At 42.2% G+C, this 25,820-nt stretch overlaps 1 protein-coding gene across 1 annotated transcript; it reads left to right on the top strand.

The window, feature by feature from the left end:
• The first annotated feature begins 4,198 nt into the window (after positions 1-4,198).
• Crls1 (cardiolipin synthase 1) lies at positions 4,199-23,906 on the top strand. The gene is made up of 7 exons (XM_048348824.1): positions 4,199-4,666; positions 9,355-9,492; positions 14,372-14,501; positions 19,384-19,469; positions 20,399-20,467; positions 22,768-22,859; positions 23,587-23,906. The coding sequence occupies exons 1-7, from the start codon at positions 4,346-4,348 to the stop codon at positions 23,672-23,674; spliced, it is 924 nt and encodes a 307-aa protein (XP_048204781.1). The 5' UTR covers positions 4,199-4,345; the 3' UTR covers positions 23,675-23,906.
• Positions 23,907-25,820: the final 1,914 nt, after the last annotated feature.

Below are 25,820 nucleotides of genomic sequence, written 5' to 3'. Positions count from 1 at the left end.
GTTTGGTTTCATAAACTCTTCCTGTCAAGAATAAAATAAAACTTGAGTTTTTTAAAAAATGGTTTAATAATTATGTACAGTCTGATGTGGCCCACAAGCTGTAGACTCTTGATTGGAAACAACAGAGACTCACTTAAGCAGGAAAAGGATTTTTTTTTTTAAAGGAAATTTGGTTAGCTTAGACTTGCAAGAAGTCTGAGAACTTAAACCTGGCGCAAAAAAGAGTTATAGACACTTTCCTGCCACACAGGCACCAACTGTTCCTGGCCCACCATTGCCAGGGCCAGGAATGCCCCACCCCCACCAGAACAGCAACAAAAGGACTCTCTTCCTGGGGCTTCCTTAAATTGCTGAATTCAAGAGAAATCTCATTCTGAACTAATGTGATTGAAGAAAAGGCTAGGCTAAGTTCTATGCCTCTTTTGAAGCACGTTAAGGAGTTTTCTTTGCGGAAGCAGGACTACTAAACGCAGAGTTTTCTATATTTTGTGAAAGGATTCAAATGGAACTCACACACACTCAGATGTGAGCCATTGTTGGAAAACCTACTACAACACAAGTTTTAGCAAACCAGAAGATGAATGAAAAATAAGAAGATGAGGGGCTGGGGATATAGCCTAGCGGCAAGAGTGCCTGCCTCGGTATACCCGAGGCCCTAGGTTCGATTCCCCAGCACCACATATACAGAAAACGGCCAGAAGCGGCGCTGTGGCTCAAGTGGCAGAGTGCTAGCCTTGAGCGGGAAGAAGCCAGGGACAGTGCTCAGGCCCTGAGTCCAAGGCCCAGGACTGGCCAAAAAAAAAGAAAAATAAGAAGATGAATGGTAAAATAAAAAATATTGCATTTATACTGAATACTTAACCAATATAAAACCAAAAAAAAAAAGTGAAATGTAGGATGACTGCCATAGAACACAATGTAAAATTAAAACCTTATATTTTTGTGGATGAGGGTACCAGGGTTTTTAAGATCAGGCCCTTCCTCTTGCCTAATTGGCACTCTGCCACCTGAGCCACACCTCCAACCTTGCTTTGTGCTAGTTATTTTGCAAATGGAGTCTCATGTACTTTTCTGCTCCAACTGGCTTTGAACTCCCATTTTATATATTTCAGCCTCCTGAATAGTTAGGATTATAGGGGCTGGGAATATGGCCTAGTGGCAAGAGCGCTTGCCTCGTATACATGAAGCCCTGGGTTCCATTCCTCAGTACCACATATATAGAAGAGGCACTCTGGCTCAAGTGGCAGAGTGCTAGCCTTGAACAAAAAGAAGCCAGGGACAGTGCTCAGGCCCTGAGTCCAAGCACCAGGACTGGCAAAAAAAAATACTGAATAGCTAGGATTATAGGCTTGAGTTACTGGTGCCTCAAAAAAAAACAAAAAAAAACCTGACACTAAAACAAGGAAAGCCAAGTACAGTGGTGCACTAAAACAAGGAAAGCCAAGTACAGTGGTGCACTTGTAAACCCAGCCACACACAGGCAGAAGCATGAGGATCTAGAGTTCTGAGCTAGCCTGGACAAAGATCTGCAAGACCCTTGCCCAAAACAGGAGTGCTGATGTGGAAAGCTTAGAGGCCGTGGGTTCAATCTGTACCCACGTCAAATCAGGAATAAGGTAGATGATAGTGTAAATACAATGTCTTTAAAGACTAGAGGGTTAAAAAATATCTAAAGTTTATTATTTATAGAATTAAAAGCATTTTTCGGTGAGGCTACGGTGGCTCACACCTGTATTACTATCTACTCAAGAGTTTGAGAACTGAGGATTGTGAGAGCTTGAAAGGATTGGGAGTTTGGAAGGCCTTCTCCCTCCCTGCTCTCTCAGAACGAGTTTCCTGGAAAGGTCATTTACTTTTGGTTTAACAGGAATTCAGATTTCTATCCTCAGTGTGGGCTAACTCCATCCTAAACTGCAAGGGAGCTTGGGGGAAGACTAAGGTTTTTTGTTTTTGCCTGTCGAGGGGCTCAAACTCAGGCCTGAGCAGGCTGCTGTCCCTGAGCTCTTCATCCCAAGGCTAGATAGAGCTCTACCACTGGAGGCACAGCACCACTTCCGTTGATTAATTGGAGATAAAAGAGTCTCCTGGACTTTCCTGCTCTGGCTGGCTTTGAACTGTTCCTCAGATCTCCGCCTCCAGAGAAGCTAGGGTTACAGGCTTGAGCCACTGTGCCTGCTTAGACTAAGGTTTGTACAAATTGAAGCTGTTTACTGTTTAGCTCATTCCCCAGATAAGGAACTTGTCTATCACATGTAAACAAAATAGTCACATGCTGTTTGTTTGTACCTTACTTTCTGCACATACTTCCCTATATGAAACCAATTTTTAAAAAAAACAAACAAAAAAAACCTTGGTTAATGGAACCTTGGGACCTGAAGCTGGCAGAAGGCTACAGGTCTCTTGGTACCCCAAACCTCAATCCTACCCTCTGGGCTCCATTACTGCCTTGTTCCTGGTTGAAGTGGGTTAAGGGCAGCCAACATGAGCAGAAAGTACTTGAGACTCTTATTTCCAGTTAGCTACCAAAAAGCTGGAAGTGGAGCTGTGGCTCATATGGCAGAATGCTAGCCTTGAACAAAAAGTGCTTAGAGACAATGCTCAGGTCCTGATTTTAAGCTTCAGGAACAGCAACAAATAACAAGAAAACGCTGGAAGTGAAGCTCAAAAAGCTCAGGGACAATATCAGGCCTGAGTTCAAGCCTCAGGACTGACGGAATATGTAGGTATAGATAGATATACATATATAGATATAGATATGTGTTAAAAAAGTTAGCATCAAATGAAAAAGTAGAAAAAGGAATTACACAATTCATCATTGTTCAAAGAGGAAACAAAGCTCTGGAAAGTAAAATATGAAGATATATGAAGTTACTGGGGGAAAGATGATAGAAGCCTAATTCATGAGAAGAAACTGCTCTAGATGTTCCCAGATTCTGTGTTCAGTATCTACTAATTACTGGACCAGACAGCCAGAATTGTAGAGAGCCAACCTGGCCAAAAGCACACAAGCCCTGCAAATTTAAAAGCAGCATAGACTGGGGCGTGGGTCCAGGGGTGGAGCGCTCCCTCACCTAGCAAGTGTGAGGCTCTAGGGTTAAAACTAGTACTGCTAAAAATGAAGAAAAAGAAAGCATATTCAGTTTGACAAAGTTCCATAAGAAGCTCAAACACCTATTGTGTACTCTTTTTGAGCTTGAAAAAAACAAGATCTTAACCTCTCAGCCTAAGCTTCATTACCTGTAAAAGTAAAGTCGAATGGAGCCTACAGTAGATTTGGAAGGATTATATAGGACAATATCTGGTATAATAGACCTTTCCCAGTAAACTAGTAATTGGTAACAGGGACAGTTTTCATTATTTGGACATGCACACCTTCATTTCATGCACTTCATGCTCATGAAGGAAAAAAAGGGGATGGAATATGGAACCAGAACATTATTACTTTTCTGCCAGATACCAATTTAAACCTCCCAAGAACCACTGTGCACAACTCTGGACTTTTTTCATGACTTTTTTTTTTTTTAATGTGGCTCCTGGGACTTGAATTCGGTGCCTGGGCACTGTCCCTGAACTGCTTTTGCTCAAGGCTAGCACTCTTCCACTTAAGCCACAGCGCCACTTCCAGCTTTTTCTGTATATGTGGTACTAAGGAATCAAACCCCGGGCCTCATGCATTCTAGGCAAGCACTCTACCATTAAAGCCACCTTCCCAGCCCACCCCTGGGTTTTTTTGCTCAAGAGTAGCACTCTACTTAGTGAGCCACAGTTCTGCTTCCAGCCTTTTTGGTAGATAATTGGGGATTCGAATTTCACAGACTTTCCTGCCCTGGCTGGCTTGGAACGGTGATCCTCAGATCTCAACCTCTTGAGTAGCTAGGATAGCAAACCCTGCTCCACCCCACAGACACCCAGGATTTCAGGCTGTAGGCTGAGACGTCTCGACCCCTTGCGCCCCTGTAGCAGTGCTCATCTCCTTGTCTCTGACCACTGGCCTGGGCTCCAGCCTGCGGAGATGCGGAGACAGAAGTTTAAAAAAAACAAAACAACAACAAAACAACACTGCTTTTTGCAAAGGCATCATGGACTGTACATGCCCGCGTCTGCCACCCGGGGGCGCTGAAGAACCGATCCGCGTTGGTGTCGTAAAAGCGTCGCGAAAGCGTCCTTGCTCGGCGGTTCCAGACTTCCTGTATAAGAGGAATGTGCTAGGGTCTGCTAATCAGTATGGAGGCTTCGGCCGCCGCCCCTCTCTGCGATCGCTGGGCCGCCGGGGTGGAGCGGCTCGCCGAGCGTGCGGCCTGCTGAGCTCCTGCCGCTTGCGGGCCCGTGGCGCGGCCGCAGAGACATGCTAGCCTGGCGCCTGGCGCGCGACTCGTGGGGGTCGCTGCGCGCGGCCGCACGGGCGCCATGGGCGCGCCTGGGCCGGGGGCGCGGTCGCGGGGCGCTGCTGCCGCCCGCCGTCTGCTGCCTGGGCTGCTTGGCCGAGCGCCGGTGGCTGCGCCCGGCCTCGCTTGGCCTGCGGCTGCCCTGGCCCGGCCCGCGGAGCCACTGCTCGGGCGCCGGGAAGGCGGCCTCGGGGCCTGCGGCCGGAGGAGGCGCCGCCGCCGCCACCGCCGCCGCCGAGCCCGCGACAGGCCGGTGGGGTCCGTCGAGCACCGCCAGCTTGGTACGTGCCGCGGGGGGGCGGGGTGCCGAGCGGGGCTGGAGGTTCCCGGGCCGCCTGGGCCCGCCTCCGAACTTTCCCAGGCTTTCCTGAGAAGTTTAGGGTCCGGTCATTCGGTCGGAGCGAATTTCTGGGGCCTCGGCCGGTGGGTCCCCTCCCCTCGCCCCCTTCTCCATCCTCCACACGGGTTGCTGGAAGGGGCGGTGTGCACATTGCATCGGGAAACTTCGGCCGGGGGCTCGCGCGTGCAAGCCTTAAGCCTTCCACCTCAGGCCGGAAGTTGAGATCTGAAGATCGAGGGTCAAGTGGCCACCAAAAAGCCGGGAGTGGGGCTGTGGCTCAAGTGGTAGAGCGCCAGTCTTGAGCGACAAAGCCCAGGGAAGGCAAGCCGACCGGCCCTGGGTTCGAGACCCAATACGGGCAGGCCTGCGCGCACTCCCCTTTGCTGATCTTATTAATCTTATTAAAAAGTTTTAAGCCGGGCGCGGGTGGCTCACGTCTGTAATTCTGGCTACCCAGGAGGCTGAGATCTGAGGATCGCGGTTCAAAGCCAGCCCGGGCAGGGCAGGAAAGCCTGTGAGTTAACCACCAGAAAACCGGACGTGTAGCTGTGGTTCAAGTGGTAGAGCACAAGCCTTGAGCTGGAGAGTTCAGGAAAAGTTCCCAAGCCAAGAATTCAAGCACCATGACCGACTCCCTCCCCCCCACCCCCCAAAAAAACTTTTTAAAATTCATCTAAAGCGTTTCTTTAAAGTGTAAGCCATGTCTAGGGAAGAATCTTGAGAAAGATACCCCTTCTTTTAGTGTTTCACCTAATTTCAGAGTGGATTCACTTCACTTTGTATGTGTGCCAGTAAACTCAGGGTCTCCTGCTCTATCTACCCTTGGCCTTTTTGCTCAAGGCTTGTGTGCTTAGCATTTGAGCCACTCCTCTTTCCACTTCCAGCCTCCTCCTCCCCCACCCCCATCCCATTTCAATACATATGGTTTTATATGATTAGAGGTACATAGGCATTGGTCTTTCTGTTTCTCCCCTAAGAGTATCCTCTTTTGGTTGCATGTGTGAATGCCTAAAGCCATGTATAGTTTATCATACCCTGGTATATTTTACATGTAGCTTCAGCATGTGAGAAAACATGTGTCCACTGTCTATTTGAGCACTTCCAGCTTTTTGCAAGTTAATTGGAGATAAGAGTCTTCACTGATTTGTTTGCCAGGCTGGCTTCAGACTGATCCTCAGATCCTCGGCTTCCTGAGTAGCTAGGATGACAATCTTGAGCCACCAGTGACCCACTTTTTGACTTTTGTCAACCTTACACATTAGACCGGAGAATAATTAGCTTTAACTAGTTGTTAAAAGATTTTTCAACTTCTTTTTCTTTTCTTTTTTTTTTTTTTTTTTTGGCCAGTCCTGGGCCTTGGACTCAGGGCCTGAGCACTGTCCCTGGCTTCTTCCCACTCAAGGCTAGCACTCTGCCACCTGAGCCACCAGCGCCCCTTCTGGCCGTTTTCCATATATATGGTGCTGGGGAATCGAACCTAGAGCTTCATGTGTAGGAGACAAGCACTCTTGCCACTAGGCCATATTCCCAGCCCCAGATTTTTCAACTTCTAATAAAGATGAAAACTATCCTTAAGGCCACAGAGGAAGGTATTTATCCACTTACCTGTTCAACTACTTCCCAGGCATAAGACCCCAGAGCTTTTGATGTCATGTTAGCAAGACTCATGCAATTATTACATCTTCAATTGTTAGGTCTTCAGTGGGCCCCTGTGCTGCTTTCATCAGTTTACAGCATGGGTTGAGGCTGCCAGATCCTGGCAGGGCTCTCAACTCCCCTACTAGCTAAAGCATGTTGCGGTTTGAATGCTGGAAGCTTTGAAGTTGCCCTCATCCTGGCTGAAGACCTTCCCAGAACGGCTGTAGTTGGTCGAGTATGCCACAGGTTATCTGGTTGGGTAATCTAAGATTAGCTCTCCTGATGTTCATTTTTAAAACTTTTACCAAGTCTAATGATTCGAAATTATGGAGATGTTTTAAGTGAGCTATTTTATAGGGAAACCAAAAGAATCCCTTTCACAGTTGGAGCAAACATTCCATTTTGTTTATTCAGTGTGAATGTGGCTGTTGGCCTCCATAGGTGTCTCTTGAGTATTTTGTTTGGGTCTTTCCCTTGGTTATCCTATTTTCTCAATGTTGACCTACCTTCCCCTTCCCAGCTGGTTCTGAGTTGCTGGAACACTAGATTTGTACTTGATGTATACTGTGCCAGGGTGATCAACAGACTTATCTTTTTCCCTCTGATCTCTGAAACATTCTAGTCTTTGAGCCTGATTTTGGAATCTAGTCTGAGGGTGTTTTCAGACAGTTATAGAATGTGGTCCTAGTTTCAGTTTAAGAACCCAGTGTAGAGGGTTGTGTTTCTCTTGTTTGGTAATTGTTCCTTGGAGAATTTAAAGTTGTCCTGTAGCTTTCCAGTGCCAGTACGCTGCCACTGACCCCAACAACCAGCTTTACCCCCTAAACTGAGGCGCTTCCTTGCTGGCTTCTGTTTCTAACCACAAACAGTGTCTTTCTAGAGTGCCTTTTCTTACAGAGTACTTCATGGGAGTCGAAAAGGTATCCTTAGAAATGAACTCTTCTTGTAGTTTGTTTTCCTAAATTAAAGTTAAAACTAGTTGATTACTGATTTTAAAAAAATGTTATCTAGCTGGGGGCTCATGCCTGTAATCCTAGATATTCCCGAGACTGAGATCAGAGGATCTCGTTCAAAGCCAGCCTGGGGGTAGGAAAGTCCTAGAGATTTGTATTTCCAGTTAACCACCCAAAAAAGCAAAGGTGGAGCTGTGGTTCAAGGGGTAGAGCACTAGCCTTGAGCACAAAAGCTCAAGGACAGTGTGCACGCCCTGAATTCAAGTCCTAGGACTGGCACACAGCAAAAAAAAAAAAAAAAAAAAAAGGTAGATGTAATTTAGGATTGTAGGAGCCATTGGTGCCTAGTTTTAAGATTTGTTTTGTGAAGACAAAGTCCCATGGGCATAGAATTAGCAGGCTTTGATTTAGTAGAGAAGAAAAACTCAGGCTTTAGGGAAAGGTATATTCTTATTGTTACTTTTTGTACTTTTTTTTTAAAGAATTCAAAGTCAAATTTATTGTTTTAGAATTGTGACAAAGTAGCAGAACTAGTATGATTCATGGAGGAAATATAAGAGAAAACTAAACCATAATAATAATGGGAGCCATTACCAGGGATAATAGCAATAAGGTGGAAATGAATTTTTGAATATTGGAGACTATATGAAAGAAGATCTACTGATCTAGTACATCCATAAGGTTTTTTTTGAAGAAACAAATGGAACAAATGAAACAATATCAAGGTAAACACTGGTAATCTGTGTCTTAACTCCATTGGGCTGAAGCTTAAAGTTGAAATACCCTCTTACAAATCAGGATTTGTTTGGCAAGGAAGGGTTGTTTTTCAGAGCAGCTGTCAAAGAGCCCTTTTGCTAGTGCCAGCTTCTAACAGCTTGGCTACAAATGAAGTTTCAAGGAATCAGAGCTCCCATATGGTAGCTGTGAGAGCCCATGGTTTTTACTTGGGAAGGTCTTAACTTTTTCATGGCTGTTTTGAAGTGATTTACACAGTTTTCCTTCATTTCCCTTTATCTCAATCTCTTTCTATTTCCACTTTCTCCCAGCAATTTTCTTTTTTTGTTGTTGTTGGTTGTGGGTGTGGGGCTTGGGTTCCTGAGCTCTTTTGCTCAAGGCTAGAGCTCTATCACTTTGAGCCACAGCTCCACTCCACTTCCAGTTTTCCTGTGATTAATTGGAGATGAGTCTCATGAACTTTCCTGCCTGGGTTGGCTTTGAACCACAGTCCTCAGTTCTCAGCCTCCTGAGTAGCTAGGAATATAGACGTGAGCCACCAGTGCTCACTTCATGACAAGGTTATAGAATTAAGTCTGGTCCCCCTTATGCATACCTTCATATGCTACTTATGACAAATGCTTGAGATTGATAATTTGGTGCTGTCTGTATGTGCTTGCATTCGTGCATGTGCCAGTACTGGGTCTTGAAATCAGGGCCTCACATGCTCACCTGGCTTTTTTGTTCAAGGCCAGTATTCTACCATTTGAGTCATCCAAATTTTTTTTTCCTTTTGTGGGCTGTGGGACTTGAACTCAGGGCCTGAGCGCTGTCCCTGAGCTCTTCTTGCTCAAGGGCTAGTGTCCGACCACTCTGAGCCACAGCTCCACTTATGGTTTTTGAGTGGTTAATTAGAGATAAGAGTCTCTCACAAGGACTTTTCTTCCCGGGCTGGCTTTGAACCGTGATCCTCACATCTCAGCCTCCTGAGTAGCTAGGATTACAGGCGCAAGCCACTGGTGCCCAGCTGCTTCCCAACTATTGATAGTTACTAGAAGGGTCTCATGGACTTTCCTGCTCAGGCTAGCTTTGAACTGTGATCTTTAGATCTCAGCCTCCTGAGTAGCTAGGTTGTTGACTCAAACTCAATATATTTTAAAAGTTTTTCTGTCATTGTGATAAAACTTTCTCATATACACACACTTATATAGGAGTACTTATGTAAAAATATTAAATTTTTAAGTGTGTATCTTCCCTAAATAAAATGTATTTTAAGTATGAACTTATGATATTTCATTTAAATTTTGTTATCTTTGTGTTTCAGTATGAAAATCCATGGACAATCCCAAATATGTTGTCAATGACAAGAATTGGCCTGGCCCCAGTTTTGGGCTATTTGATTCTTGAAGAAGATTTCAATGTTGCCCTAGGAGTTTTTGCTTTAGCTGGGCTAACTGATTTGGTAAGTTACAAATGCATTCTTGTTTGGCTCCTTTCCAAATCCCAGGGTCTCTACTGCTGCCTCAAAATAGCACAGTCTTAGCCATTCTTTGGAAGGAAATCTTCAAGATGAATTTGATCCTAGTACTTATCTTTAGCATCTGTGTTGAACTCCTTTTATATGAAGTTGTATAGAGGCATAGACATATAGTTTTTACCCTTTTTTTTTTTTTTTTTTTTTTGGCCAGTCCTGGGCCTTGGACTCAGGGCCTGAGCACTGTCCCTGGCTTCTTCCCGCTCAAGGCTAGCACTCTGCCACTTGAGCCACAGCGCCGCTTCTGGCCGTTTTCTGTATATGTGGTGCTGGGGAATCGAACCTAGGGCCTCGTGTATCCGAGGCAGGCACTCTTGCCACTAGGCTATATCCCCAGCCCCTAGTTTTTACCCTTTGATTTAAACATCTTCATAAAAGAATTACCTTTAGGAATTCCCAAGAGCTAAGTGCTTGCTTTAGGAATAGAAGGAAAGGAGAGAAGCTCTATGATTGTTTTTTAATTTATTGTGATAGAACTACTCTGATCTTCAAGAGTTGATTTTCCTAGTAGAGTTCTTGGAAATAGTAGACCAGTTGTTTTTACGGCCCAGAAATTTAGGATATGACCTTGTTGAAGCCAGAGCTCTGCTCAGCTTTCCTGTCAGCAGGAAAGGCTGGAGTGAGCCCACGTATTGGATTGCTGATTCTGCTCCACACAAGATTTCCTACTGGAAATCTTTGTTTGGGCTTCGGGCATCCTTCCATCTGCTACGTACTGCCCCAGAAGACAGAGAGGAGAATAGCTCTCTGATGTACCTGTGTCTGTTTTGAAGAGGAGTGTGTTGAGGGATCTCAAATTAGAACTGGAAAAAATAGTTTTATACCAGAAGGCTACATTACTTTTTGTTTCCTGGCCAGCTGTCATCACGTATGACATTTACATTTATCACCCACCTTCTTCCATAAAGGATTGAAAATAACTTGTAAAACTCCATGTAAATGGGGGAAAGGGAGAAGGGAAAGCTTCGTATCAGGGCATAGTTAGAATACAAATAGTAGCGTCTTATGTGGGGTTGGTCTGAGATCCAAGTGAGCACACAGGTAGGCAGTAATAGTTTGGTGTTCTCAAACCATTTCTGTTTCAAACTTTTATTTAGTTTATATTTAGTAAAAGTAGAAACTATTGTATAGTATCTTTCCCTGTAATGTCAGCTATCCTGAGCTTATAAACAATATTTTACCTGCCCAGTACCATTTGTGTGCACTATAGAATTAGCTGAAGAATTTGAAGGGTAAATGCATTGTTGTATGGAATTTCCAAAGAGCCATCAGAATACATTCTCTCAAATGAACTCTTCTCTTTATTCAGACTTTAGTTCTTATTTGCCTCTATCTCTTCCCGTTATCACAATCTCCTCTTTTTTGTACATGTGCCTGCTTTTATCTCTGAAACCTGGAAGTCTGTACTCATGTTAGTGTGGCCTCCCACCCTGCCAAAGACCATTATGCTGATGTTGGAAATTTTTTTGTACAATAGACAAAAGGTTCTTCATTATTGTATTCTCCTTTCATGGCTTTCTGCTAACTTGGGGGTTTGCTTTGTTTTGGAGAAGGCAGAGGTTTAGCTGCCACATGAGACTGCAATATTCCCGGAATGGGAGAGGACCTTGTTTCCATTTTTTGAATGTGTAAGATGCTATGTATGAAAATGTAGTTAACATACTATGTTGCACACTTATTCTGTGGAGGTTTTGGTGCCTACAGTTTGGCTGCTGTCCAGATAGCCTGCCTCACCTGGTTCACTACAGGAGAGTGAGAATAGAAGCTGAGCAACTGGGGAGAGAGGCTTGCCTAGGAGAGCGGTGGTAGTGTGTACTAAGATGGGTTTAGAGGAAAAGTGGATGGGTTTGAGATAGTATTTTAAACGGTGTTGATGTGTTGATAGACTGGATATATGGAGTGAAAAGGAGTCAGATGTAAACACTAGGCTGCTCCTTTTTCCTCTCTTTCCAATAGCCAGGTGAATGGAACAGCATTTTCTGGTATAGGCAGCACTGGCAGGACAAGAATTGTGATGGAGGCATCAGTTGAGTATTGACTGTATTAGTAAAGTTAGCGGAAGTCATTGTTGTAGAAGATTTGGGAGCCATCACATAGAGATGTCAAGTCTGGGTGAATGATCTAAGCTGGGGAAGAATGAGAGAAATGAGAGATAAGTACGGAGAAGAAATGGTAAAGGGTGCTGAGAAGGGTAGGGGTTAGAATGAAGGGGATATAAGGGGAAAGTCCTGGGTTGTGTTGAGATGAGGTAATCTGAAAACTCATTGGAGACCTTAGTGAGGGCCATCTAGAGGAGTGGAAACAATTGGAGTGCATTGGTGAGCTGATGTGAGGTCATGACAGTCAACATTGCTTTAAGGAAGTTACTTCATGGGAGAGTAGAAAAATAGAGGCAAGGAAAGTAGATATCCTGAGGAAATTTTGCTAACTGATTAGTAGCTGTCAGGTAGGGAAGGAGAGCTTGATGATGATGCAAGGGAAATAGGGGAAGGGAAGGCAGGAGACAAACTTGGAAGTGGGAGGCATGAGACTAGAGGAGATAGGGGAAGGGAGAGGATAGTATGCAGCAGTGTTGGGGTTGATGGTGGGAACAGGAGGAAGTGCTGATAATTGTCCCCAAGGACAATATAGACAGTCATGGACTAGAATGAGAGGTCCTAGGAGAGATGAATTAGGTCAGAGGTGAGAGGGTAAATTCCATAGACAGGTGGAAGATAGGGAGTACATTGTGTGTCCAAGGGAGATTGTGGTTGTGAATTTGAAGTGAGACAGGTGAAAGTGTTCAGAGGCCCAGGGATATATAGCAGTTGGACTGTGGCAGGGTTGAGTTGCTGTGAAGTTGTGGATGTTTATAAAATGATGACCTTGAGATCTATGAGTTAGTTCTGGTGAGGCCAGGAAGGTGGTGATGGTGAAAAGTGAGAACTAACTTCTCTGAGATCAGAAACTGAACTGACAACTACAGGCTTTCAAGGGCTCAACTCCCCATTCCAGACACTTCGTTAAACAGTAGTTCCTGTGTTCTACTGAAGAGAGATTGCATCCAGGCACTGGTGGCTCACCCCTGTAATCCCAGCTACTCAGGAGGCTGAGCTCTGAGGATTGAAATTCAAAGTCAAGCCTGGGCAGGAAAGTTCATGAGACTCTTATCCCCATTTAAAAAAAAAAAATCACAGAAGTAGAGCTGTGCTCAAGTGGTAGAGCCACTAGCTTTGGGCATAAAAGCTCAGGGACAACATCTGGGCACAGAGTTAAAGCCCCAGAACCAACACACAGACATACACACACAGAATAAAAAATAGATTGCTCCGTTGGTGTGATATAATATCTAGTTGACTGCATTTTTCGCTTTTTTTTGAGGATTTACCAGGTGCTAAGCACTAAATACAAATATCACATTTTGTGCTGGTGATAGGCAGATGTCTATCTTTCGGGTGAGGGAACTTAAAGAGAAACCAAATAACTTCCCCAAGGTAACACAGGCCCAGAGCCAAGACTTGAAGGCGTTTTCTTCTGCTACAGAGAGCCAAGTTCCTGTCTGTCTTACTGCTGTCTCCCTTCACTCACTGCGGTAGTTGGCTAGAGAGGACTTATTTATCCCGTAAAAATGTTTAATTATATCTCAAACAGAAATAGAAAAGTCAAACAGTTGCTGAAGCCTGAAGTCAATTCCTGGGGTGAACTGGAATTGTCTTGCTTGTGTAGCCTGCATAGGCAGTACTTGGTATCAGTCTTGTTTATTTACTTATTATTTTGACCTCATTGTGACCACATCTTTCCTTTTCTTAAGTTAGACACCTGTTGTTTTTATGGTAAGATTTCAAATTTAGTGCTAGCAACCAAGTCATTGTTTAAAGCTCTGGTGAATTTAACCAACCATGTAAGTATCAACATTTTAATTAGGCAGCTATTAGTCCACTACAAGTAATACAAATACAGTCAGCATAAATTAGTAGTGATACTGAACAAGTAAATTTTAAAATTGAAAATATTGTTATAATTTAAGGAGTTAGATCATACTGTAGAAAGTAGATAGCAGAAACTTTAGCGTCTCACACTTAAAAGTAGTCCCTCCAACTAAAAGCAGCTATTTGGGTTGTAGTAAAAATAACCCAGGCATCAAATGAGGAGCTTCTTGAAGCTCACCTATAATTAAAGCATTCTAGAGGCTGAGGCAGGATTAAGATTTTGAGGCCAATCTAGGCTACATATTAAGACCCTGTCTCTCCCCCCAGCTCTCCTCCCCCACAAACAAAGAGGTTCTGTCAGTCATGCTTCTTTGAGTGTTTTATGAGTTAATTACATGTCTAGATTTGTATCTGGGTTCATCTCACAATAGGGCATTGTGAAAACAGTAAGTGGGGGCTGGGAATGCAGCTTAGTGGTAGTGTTCTTGCCTAGCATTCATGAAGCCCTGGGTTTGATTCCTCAGTACCACATAAACAGAAAAGGCCAGAAGTGGTGCTGTGTCTCAAGTGGTAGAGTGCTAGCCCTGAGCAAAAAGAAGCCAGGAACAGTGCTCAGGCCCTGAGTTCAAGCCCCCAAGACTGGCAAAAAAAAAAAAAAAAAAAGTGGGAGGGCTGGGGGGAAGTGGGGATGGTGGTAATAGAAAAAAGGACATTGTTTTTAGGTCAGCTGCTAATTTAAATGTTATCTCCATAAAAGAATGAAAGCATTTGTAAAAGACAGAAGCAATTTTTATTAATGTTTTATGAAAGCATAGTTGTTATTCTCATATCTCTTTTAAGTTTCAAGGTATACTCTATTCCTATCATGCCATTTATAAAAAAAACACTTCTATTTTCAGTTGGATGGATTTATTGCTCGAAACTGGGCCAATCAAAAATCAGCTTTGGGAAGTGCTCTTGATCCACTTGCTGATAAAATACTTATCAGTATCTTATATGTTAGCTTGACCTATGCAGACCTTATTCCAGGTAAGAGACGCCATCATGCGTACTTTTAAATAGCACAGGGGAGAAGGACACTAGTCAGTTTAGCATTTATCTTGAGACACGTAATTTTTGTTCCCAAAATATATTTTTAAATTTTAAACTCCCCAAATTTGAAACGGTTACACTGTTTTGTTGTCCAGCTGTTTTATCGTTAATGTCCTAGTTATACTAGTAAAAGTAGTTTTCTTAGTACAGTTGTTTAAAACTAAAATTTAGTAAAAAATTTCACAGTGACAATTTATATTACTCTAGAAACTTTCGGTGCTATATTGTATTTTTAATGCCTCATGCTTTGAAAGTAATGTAAACTTTTCTTAAGCTTAATTATTAAGTAGAGTTTAATCCTAACAAGAACTGTGAAATTCTGAAGACACATCATCACTTTTCACCTTACTAGACACTTGTGTTATTTCCAAATCATACTTCTAGGTGCATTTTCTGAATCTTTTCTGTAGCAGAATCTTTGATTTTCTGTGTTGAATGTGCTTTTTTGTGTGTGCTTACTTTCTACTTGAGCTGTTTTCACAATCAGCTTTCCTTTCCCAAACCAGGCTAAACTTGTTTTTCTCCCAGAAGTAGAAATAAGACCTCAGACTACAGTAGCTACCATATGGCCCTTAACTAATGTCTGTCATTACCAACATTGGTAAGAAGTGCAGGGGTCTGTTAACCTTCTGAGTTCTCAAACCAAAGTAAAAATAAATGATGTTGTTTGTTTTTATGTGCTGCTTTGAAAGTTAGAATTGGGGTATGAATGTGATTCTTGATACCGAAAGGAAGGACTTGCTTTCATTGTAATGCATGTAAATAATCTTTAGGAAAAAAAGCCTATGGGGCATTCTGTAGACACTCAACATGTGTTCAATCTTTTTTGTAGAGCATGTGTTTTTACAGTTACTTTATTCAGGCTAGCCAGTCCCTTGTCTTGTTGAACATAGAAATTATATCTAGCTTTTTGCATTATGGATTGTTGCTTCACTTCCAAGCTGGGCTTCGCTTCCTTCGCTATCATTCTTGTAGTTTCCATTTTCTCTCCTTTATAGTGCATCTGTTTTTCCAGGATGTAGCCTGGCAGCAACATTTTTGGAGGTCTAGGGCATCTAAAATGTCTTTGTTCTACCCTCCATACAATTGAACCCTGCTATTTTTCTTCTTTTATTCTAACTTCCATAATTTTTCAACCTGATTATTTTCACTCAGAATTTTAAAGACTGTTCTACAAGGTCCATATTTCATCTTGCTATAGAAGTCTCATATCACTCCCATATGTTTTCTTTTCTATGTGATTGTGTTTTGAATTAGAAATCTTTAAGCTTTTTTTTTTTCCTAGTTGGTCTTTTAAAATTTTTCTCTCTCAAAAAAAAAAATCATGGTGAGCACTTGATGGCTCACACTTAAAATCCTAGCTACTCAAGAGGCCAAGATGTATGAGGTCTGAGGATCCCAGTTTGAAGCCAAACTAGTGCAGGAAAGTCCATGAGACAAAAAAAAAAAAAAGCTGTAAGTGGAGCTGTGGTTCAAGTGGTAGAGTGCTAGTCTTGAGCACAAAAGCAAAGGGATAGTATCAGGCCTGGTTTCAAATCACATTACTGGCATACAAACACATACATGTGTGCTCAGGTGTGCGTGTGCGATTTTCTACCTATAAACCACTTTTTATTAAGACATATGTATTGTAATTGTTACACTTCCCTGTGTAGATGGGATGAAAGGTACACTCCATCATATCCAGCCTTTTCTGTTGAGATGAGGATCTCATGTATATTTTCCCTGGACTGTGATTCTCCTTGAATTATAGACATGAGCCAGTGCAAGTCATCTAAATCTCCCATTTCTTCTTTTCATCTTTTGGTCTGCTCTTTAGTTATCACTGAGGCTAACATTCCTTTCTGTGTGTCTAATTTTTCTCTATTTTCCTTTACAGTTGTAATTTTGCTTCGTTATAGTCTTGCTGTTAAATGCATATACATTGGATTTTTATCTTCTTGATGAAATAAATGTTCCATTCAAAAGCATTTGATGCATCAGACAAGTTGCAGGTAGTCAAGTGAGTTCAGAGGTGTTTGTTGCTAGGTCACAGTGCTGGGTTAGAGCCTAGTGCATTGCCCCAAGCAACTCTGAATTCCATGAACCTATCTTCCTGTCCAGATGCAGGCTTGTGGGTTTACCATATACATGGATTTTTAACATTTTAATCATGTGAGTTGTGTGTTCAGAGTTTACCAGGTAATGATTGCTATAGAAAAGCTTGTCTTACAAGGTTTAAAAAAAATGCTTCTAAAAACTCATGGCTTGATTTTTTTTTTTGGTTTGTTTCTAGTCTAATACAGTTATATCTTGTTAGCTCCAGATTCTGTCAATTGAGTACATTGTAACAGTGCCATTATAGAGGACTAGACCAAAGTTCAGTAACTATAAACCAGCAGAGATTAAAGTTAAAATCTGTAATTAAAAATTGGTGAGATTGTATTCAAATTGCAGAGCCAATAGAATGTCAGGACTGGAGAGCAACATAAGTCAGTCTCAAGTAATTCATGTGTTGTCTGAAGGTATTATGAAGGAAATATATATGATCCTTTCATTTTTGGTAGTTAAAACAAGTTGAACTGAGTTTTGAGCTTTGGGTTTTGTTTTGTTTTGTTTTGTTTTGCAATACTGGAGTGTTCAGCAAGGCCTTGAGCCTGCCAGGCAAGCACTGAGCACCTGAGCAGTGCCCCCACTGTTTTTGCTTTTGCTGCTTTTCCAATAGATTTCATATTGATGCCTTGGCTGGCCTGGAATGTGATTCTATTTACGCTTCCCACCTAGCTGGGACCAGCAGGCACTACTGTGCCCAGATTTTTTTTTTTAAACTGATTGAGGTTGTCTTTGAACCACAGTCCTCCCAATCTCCACCTCCCAAGCAGCTAGGAGTATAGGTATGAGTCATAACACTCTGCTGACCTCTGGATTTTTGTTTTTTAAATGTTGTTTTGGGGACTGGGAATGTGGCTTAGTGGTAGAGTGCTGGCCTAGCATGCATGAAGCCCTAGGTTCGATTCCTCAATACTACATAAACAGAAAGAAAAACACACACACACCAGAAGTAGTGCTGTGGCTCAAGTTGTTTTTCAGAGGGGTGCCTGGTGCTCATACTTGTAATCCTAGCTAGTAAGGAGACTAATCTCAAATAATGGTTTGAAGCCAGCCTGGGAAGAAAAGTTTGAGACACTCCATTTCCAAATACCCAGCAGGGGCTGGAGGCATGACTTACACGTGGTAGAGGCCAGTGATAAGCAAGCCAAGTGAGAACATGAAAGCACTGAATTCAAGCCCCAGAGTAACAAAGACAAAAAATTCTTAGCTGGATTCCCATGGCCAAGAGTTTGCCAGACTCCATTTCAGCCAGTGGCTGGGCATGTCGCACATGCCTAACATCTCAAGCTTTTCTCAAAGTTCATACAACCCCAAGCAAGAAAGTTCAGAAGATCCCATCTCAGCAGAAAAACTGAATGTTAAGTAGCATATGTCTTTCATCCCAGATACGGTGGAAAGCATGACTAGGGGAGTGAACCGGGCTGGCTGGGAGGCAGCCTGACACTTAGCTCTTAAAACCAGAAACAAACCCAGAGCAAGTAGGGCTGGGGTAGGAAAGCTCCTGGCCAGCAAATAGGAAGAATTTCTTGTTTCTTACAAAAGGTACAGGTCTGTGGTTAGAACTTCCTATCGTAGAGAAGGATGCAGTGTGAAGTAAGTTTGCAGCCCTCTGTTGTCATTCAGTAGGGGACTATGGGTGCTTTGGCTACTTGTCTGAAATACCCTCCTGTCAGCTATGCCTGTGGGAGGCTGCCCTGCAGTAACAGGAATATCTTCAGATTTGGGTATTTGGAGCATTTTGCCTTTTGATTAGGGATTCTCAACTGGTAAAATCAAATCTGCCAAGTCAGTGCAAATACTCCAAAATCTGAAAAACATCGAACTCTGTCCTATACACTTTGGGTAAGAGATGTTCAGCCTATAAGAAAACTATGGACAAGTTGAATCCATTAAATGCCTGGGCAGGGAGAAGACTGGATACTGAGGAAGGAACTGGTTAGACAAGGATGATAACAGATTTGTCTTCTTACAGATAATACCTATAAAATGTACTCTCTATAGTGTAAAATGCAGTTGGAGGTATTTAAGCTCCCAAAACTCTGGAAGAGTTTTAAAAGGAGTTTTCGTAAATCTTCTTTCCTTATTATCCCTTTGCATTTTTTCCTCATGAGTTTGGTGAACTTGTCTCCCAATTCACAAAGATGAGAAGAAACAAGGGAGAAGATGGGGGTAGGGACTGACATCTGTAATTGTACCTTGTAAGCACACGTAAGGGAAAGCAATAAAGGAAACAGGAGGATCAAAGATCCTTGATCTGAAAGGAGGGAGTAGACTTCCAAAGCCATAGTCTATGTAAAGACTATGAAGTTGGGCACTGGTGGCTCATGTCTGTAATCCTAGCTATTCAGGAGGTTGAGATCTGAGGATCATAGGCAAGAAGGCAAGAAGGCAGGGATGCCCCTTCTCCCCGCCCCCCCGCAAAAAAAAGCCAGAAGTGGGGTTCTGGCTCAAGTGGTTAGAGTACTAGCCTTGAGCAAATGCAGCTCAATGACAGTACCCAGGCCCTGAGTTCAAGCACTAAGACCGATACCACACACACACACACACACACACACACACACACGACTGAAAGCCAGTGGTTATTACTGCAGATATACTAAATAAATCATCAAATACTTTAAATTTTTCAGTATGAAAAACATTGATTTGTTTTAAAATAAGGTTTTATTATAAAATGTCTATTAGTAATTTTCAAAATCCTCATAATTCTTTTGTATTTAATTTTCAGTTCCACTTACTTATATGATAATTTCAAGAGATGTAATGTTGATCGCTGCTGTTTTTTATGTCAGATATCGAACTCTTCCAACACCCGTGAGTTTGTTTCAGAAAATATTCTTTTAGTATTACTTGCAACTTAAAGCAAAAATTTAAAAGAAATTGTTCTACTGTATGCTGCTTTACTTGCAGGAGTAATTTATTGTGATTATTATTGATTACTTAGCAGTTTTATATAATTACCTTGCTGTTTGAATTGCACACTGAGATAATTATTTATTGAATACATGAATAATCAGTATTAAAAGGCCCTAGTCTAAGTCTAGCTCTTTACCTGATAGTATGTGGAACTTGGCCCAGCTTGCCTCGTTTCTATAGCAAAAGGTTGAAGGTGTTTCTCGGGGCTGCAAGCCCTGTTGCTGTCTTAATAGCCTCTACGATGGATTGTTAGAGCTAGTTTTTAAAAAATCCATGGTGTGTAAGCACCAGTGGTTTGCTTATAACACACTTTCATTGGTTCTGTGACCATTTTGAACACCTAAGCATCACATGGTAACTTCCTTTGCTTTCTAGTCCAGTAAAAAATATAACAGTATTCATTTAGTTTTTTTAACTATGATATAAGAGGGGCTGGGAATGGGGCTTAGTGGTAGAGTCTGAAGCCCTGGGTTCGATTCCTCAGTACCACATAAACAGAAAAGAAAGGAAAGAAGAGGTAAAAGAGTTTCATTGAATTTATTTAGTAAAAAATATGTGGTCAAGCAAACTTTATGATAGCTATTAGAATTTGGGAAAGAATGAAAAAAAATTATGAATTTTAAAGACTATTTTCACTAGCCTATGATTTGTAAAGAATATCCATACCACTCATTTAATATGTAAGGAAGATGCATATAAAGGGCCTTTTTAGTATAAGGCCAGGCATATACAATAAATATTCAGCAACTGTAACTTAAATAATAGCACAGTGTTTGTTTTAATTTTGAATAATAAATTGAAACTTTGTTCCTTTTGTCTTTTGCCAGCGAACACTAGCTAAGTATTTCAATCCTTGCTATGCTACTGCTAGGTTAAAGCCAACATTCATCAGCAAGGTAAGAGATGCACGCAACATTTGTTATTCCTTTGTGGATTTTTTGTGGATTTTTATTATGAATGTAAAACTCAGTCAAGAGTCTTAAAACTAAGACATTTAAATATATTGACTGGAAAGGATAGAGATTAAGTTAGGCAGACAACTCTAACCCAAGTTTCTTGTCCTCTTAAGTTTTTTGGACCCTTCATATAATGTTTTGCCTTGTGTTGGTGGTCTGAGAGTTTAAGCCTTGAATGAGAAAATAGGTCCAGGAAAGTAGATGAGAGTTAACATGCAATTGCTTCTTGACTGAAGATGCAGAGATTATGAAGAGTTTCTTGCAGTTTACCTCTCTCCCTCCCTATGGTTAAAAAAATACCAGGCAATTACAAAGTCCTTTCATTCTAAGACTGGCTGTCCTGCAGGGGCTTGGAGACTTATATTCCCTCATAAACAACTCTTGCACTTAGTTGTCCATTCTGCTTCCTTGAGTCTTTCAGGATAACAACTGTACACAAAACAAATTTTGCTCATAAAAGGATGAATGCCTCTTGATCTGTATTTCTTTCCCCAGTCAGTAGCCTTGGTGTAGTTGCTAAGTCCTTCTTTTGGTTCAACCTTTATGACAGACTTAGCAGATGGGAGAGACTGATCATCTGTGGAGCAGAGGAATTGTTGCTCTTGTACAGACTCCCTGGTGCAGGCTTCCCTGCGTGGTATATAGGTGCTGCTTTGGCTTCACGTGACTTGTATCAAGGACAGCAGTTTGGGTGCAGCACTCCACAGAAAGTTAAAAATGTACCAAATGAATTCTTGTTCTTGTAGGAAATCTTCCAGACAAAACTTACCATTTACTTTAAAAAATAAAGTGGGATGGATCCTTGCTGTACGTGGATGATTGAACCAAGGTGCTTCTTTACACATTATCACCCACAGTTGTATAATCACAGACTTGGACAGCATGCTTCTCATGATGTGTACATGGCATCCTCAGACTAGAACTAGACTAGATTTCCTCCAGTGCTGCCTTTGAGGGGTAGGGAATCCTGCTCAATACTTCCAGAGGCTCTAGAGATTAGTGTATTTTGGAGATGCCCCTTTCTAACGCCAGGACCCCCACTTCCCAATACTAAGTAGGAATTGAACTTGGAGCCTTGCACTTGCAAGGAAAAGTACACTGTTCCTTGAGTTTATTTTTTATTTTTATTTTTTTGCCAGTCCTGGGCCTTGGCCTCAGGGCCTGAGCACTGTCCCTGGCTTCTCTTTGCTCAAGGACAGCACTCTGCCACTTGAGTCACAGCGCCACTTCTGGCCATTTTCTGTGTATGTGGTGCTGGGGAATCGAACCCAGGGCTTCAAGTATACGAGGCAAGCGCTCTTGCCACTAGGCCATATCCCCAGCCCTTGAGTTTATTTTTGTAGTAGGTTCTTTCTTTTTGCCTTCCTGGGTGATGAGCCTCTTATTTAGGCTTCTTGGTGTTGCTAGGGATAACAAGCACAAACCACTGAGCCCAGTCATTGAGTAAGATGGACTCATATGAACTTTTATTTTCCAGCTAGCTTTGAGCCCATGATCCCTTGATCTCCACTTTCCAAGTAACTAGAATTAGAGACTTGAGCCACTGTGCCTAGTGTTTTTCAGTTTTGTTTTTTTTAAGTTAACTGTGGAGCTTGAACTCGGGGCCTGGCACTGTCCCTGAGCTTTTTTGTTCAAGGCTAGTGCTCTAGTGCTCTACCACTTTGGGCCACAGCACCATTTCCTATTTTCTGGTGGTTAATTGGAGATAATAGACTCAAGAACTTTCCTGCCCAAGCTGGCTTTGGAACTGTGATCCTTAGATCTCAGCCTCCTAGGTAGCTAGGCATGAGCCACCAACACCCAGCTCTATTTCAGTTTTTGACCTCATAGACTTTGACAGGTAGACAAGTAAAAGGAGCTTTGGATAAAGCACCAGGAAATCTGGTTTACAGGCTTGATTTTATTGTCCTCTCTGACATGCCACCTAATTCATTGTCCTCATCTAGGAAGAGATAGGTTAATTAAAACAGGACTGTTTAACTGACAGGAAAGAAGAGAAGGAATTGGGCAACATTATTGAACTGTTGTGGAAACTCATGGTAGTAACATGTCTGCTAGTTGTGAAGGACAGCTGTGTGTACAGGAGGCTGACATGAGGCTGACCCTTTATAAGTCCTCACCAGAGAACGCTGACGGCTATGGCATGGATATTGCAAATCAGCCTGAGACATACTGAAAGTATGTCTTAAAACAGGATCCCCTTGGCACCATTCACCCCCCTCCTTTTTTTTTTTTTTAAGGTAAATACAGCAGTCCAGTTAATCTTGGTGGCAGCTTCTTTGGCAGCTCCAGTTTTCAATTATGCTGACAGCATTTATCTTCAGATACTGTGGTAAGTAAAATTTAAAATTATTCTGAAAATGTTATCTAGATGGCTTTTTATTTTATTTTCTGTGTGCCCGTCTTGGGGCTTGAACTCAGGGCCTAGGTGCTGTTCCTAATGTTTTTCACTCAAGGCTGGTTTATTCTACCAGTTAAGCCACGGCTCTACTTCTGACTTTTTGGAAGTTCATTGGCAGTAAGAGTCTCCGACTTTCCTGCCTGGACTGGCTTTGAACCACAATCCTCAGATCTCAGCCTCCTGAGTAACTAGAATTACAAGCATGAGCCATCAGTGCCTGGCTTATGTAAGATTTTGTTTGGGTTTCTTTAATATGGGTGTCTTTCCTTTTTTGGTGCTGGAGGTCGAACCCTGGACATTTGCTTTGCCACTGAGCTACATCCCAACCTTTATATTAAGATGTTTATAGTAGGCTGGGAATGTGGCTTAGTGGTAGAGTGCTTGCCTAGCATGCATGAAGCCCTGGGTTCAATTCTTCAGTACCACATAAAGAGAAAAAGCTGGAAGTGGCACTGTGGCTCAAGTGGTAAAGCACTAGCATTGAGCACAGGGAGGCTCAGGGACAGAACCCAGGCTCAGAGTTCAACCCCGGGGTGGGGGGTTGTTTACAGTAAAAAAAAAAATTTAGGGAACAGTTCTTTTACATGTTTACATTATGGTTCCATAGTTACTGCTTTCAGTTTGACAAATGAATCCTGTTTCTTTTCTTCCATAAAAGGTGCTGTACAGCTTTTACCACAGCTGCATCCGGTTACAGCTATTATCATTATGGTCGGAAAACTGTTCAGGTGATAAAAGGCACATGAAAATCACCCACCAGCATCAGCAAGGAAGCAGTGTACGTCATCGGCAGCAGCCCCAGTGGAAATCTACAGGAGTTTCCCTGTTTTGGTGTTCAGCTTGAAAAAGGACTTGTCAGAACAAACCATGTCATCAAAATTGAAGTAGTGTACATTGAAAATAAGCTTGATCATGGGCATGTGCAGAATTTCCAGTGTATTTTTAAATACAAATAAAACTGTAATTTAGAATTTTTAATCTTAGCTTTCTTGAATAATTTATCATTTTCTTATTCCAATTATTGTCAGTCTGTTTTATGTGTTGTTGTTGTTGTTTTTTGCCAGTCCTGGGCCTTGAACTCAGGGCCTAAGCACTGTCCCTGGCTTCCTTTTGCTCAAGGCTAGCACTCTGCCACTTGAGCCACAGCGCCACTTCTGGCCATTTTGTATATATGTGGTGCTGAGGAATCGAACCTAGGGCTTAATATATAGGAGACAAGCACTCTTGCCACTAGGCCATATTCCCAGCCCTGTGTTGTTGTTTTTTGTTTGTTTTTTTTAAGAAATAATTCGGCATGGAAACTAAAGAGTTGACATTTCTCTAAGTGGAATTTAGGCTGTTTCCAAAGCAATGGGGATATATATCTTACACAACTTCATTATAGGTTTGAGTTTTAGGTTTATAGACACAGGAACAGCTCACGTGGTTCACATTAGATCATCTAGGATAATGAGAAGAAAGCTAGCTTAGCTTTATTTTATGAAGTTGAAAAAGATTTAAAATGCAGTAAGTTTTAAATCTGAAAATTAAGATCAAACAGGATCAAATGTGTTCGAGTTCATCATTTTGTTAGTCTTCCAACCTCTCAGGTACCTTATAGTTTATATATCAGGATAGCAGGCAGTTGAAATATGAGAACATATTTATCACTCTTCACATCAAAAAGGCAGTGAGTTACATCTCGCCTTCCCACTGTGTTTCTAAGGTAGCAATGTTTATATGATTTTGGAACCTGTACCCATATGTTGTGTAAATAATACAAAACTATATTTTTCAAAGGTTTTTTAAACTTTGGGTAGTATTCTTTTGTTAAGATGTTAAGGAATAAAATAATTGGAAAAGAGTGCTTTTTTTTTCCACCTTGGATTGTTCTGTGTTCCATGCTTACCTCTACCCTTCTGTGTTTCATGACATCCATTCAGGCGCAACCCTGCCACTTACATGATAAAAATAATTGGTTTAGGATCATTCAACTTAGAAGACACTGCTGCCCCTCCTGTTTGGGTAGAGGAAGATACAGGTAGAGTTTAATAGCTCCTCTTAGTGGTAGCAACCTAATGCTTCCCGTTGTCTGGTTTATTCCAAGGGGAGTACGGAATCATACCATGAGATTTTGCCCTCCCTCCCTTCTTCTGCAACCCCCAGTGCACTCTCAGCTGGAGGCACTAAGGCTGGCGCCTGCTGCTGAACCATCCTGGAAGTACACTCAGCACTAGTGAAGTATGAGCCCACAGAATTGTTTTCAAAGGGGAGACATAGAGCTGGGCACTGGTGGCTTATGCCTATAGTTTGAGCTACTTAGAAGGCTGAGATCTGAGGGTTGTGGTTCAAAGCCAGGAAAACCCATGAGAATTATCTCCAGCATATTACATAGAAAAAGCTGGAAGTGGCCTTGTGGCTCAAGTGGCAGCATGCTAGCTTTGAGCACAAAGAAGCTCAGGGACTGGCAAAAGATGAAAAAGAAAGGAAGACTTGCAGTTGCAATTAGAATTTTCGGCTTGATTGTTTTTTGTGGCTCAGTGTTGATGCCATCTGGAGGGACATATGGGTTGTACCCAGAGTCTTAAGGCACTTATCTGACTGTGGTAAATACACTTTCTACCTCCACCTTTAAGAAAATGGTTCAAGTATTGGGTTTTTGAGTACTAAAATGTTACACAACCCAGATTCTGCCCATTTATAAAACATACCGGAACTATGTTAAGTTGGACATGTTCCAATGTATGCTCATGCATACAGACTTACTACACTAACTTTTTTTGTCAGTTGTGAGATTTGAACTCAGGTCCTGGGGCTGTCCCTGAGCTTCTCTGTACTCCAGATTGGAGCTCTACCATTTGAGCCACAGTGCCACTTCCGCTGCATACAGCCTTAATATGTGATATATTCCAG

The sequence above is a fragment of the Perognathus longimembris genome, chromosome 6, assembly GCF_023159225.1.
Source record: "Perognathus longimembris pacificus isolate PPM17 chromosome 6, ASM2315922v1, whole genome shotgun sequence".
In the NCBI taxonomy this organism is placed as follows: Eukaryota; Metazoa; Chordata; class Mammalia; order Rodentia; family Heteromyidae; genus Perognathus; species Perognathus longimembris.
The sequence above is the reverse complement of the archived record's forward strand: the minus strand, read 5'-3'. Positions and strand labels throughout refer to the sequence as shown.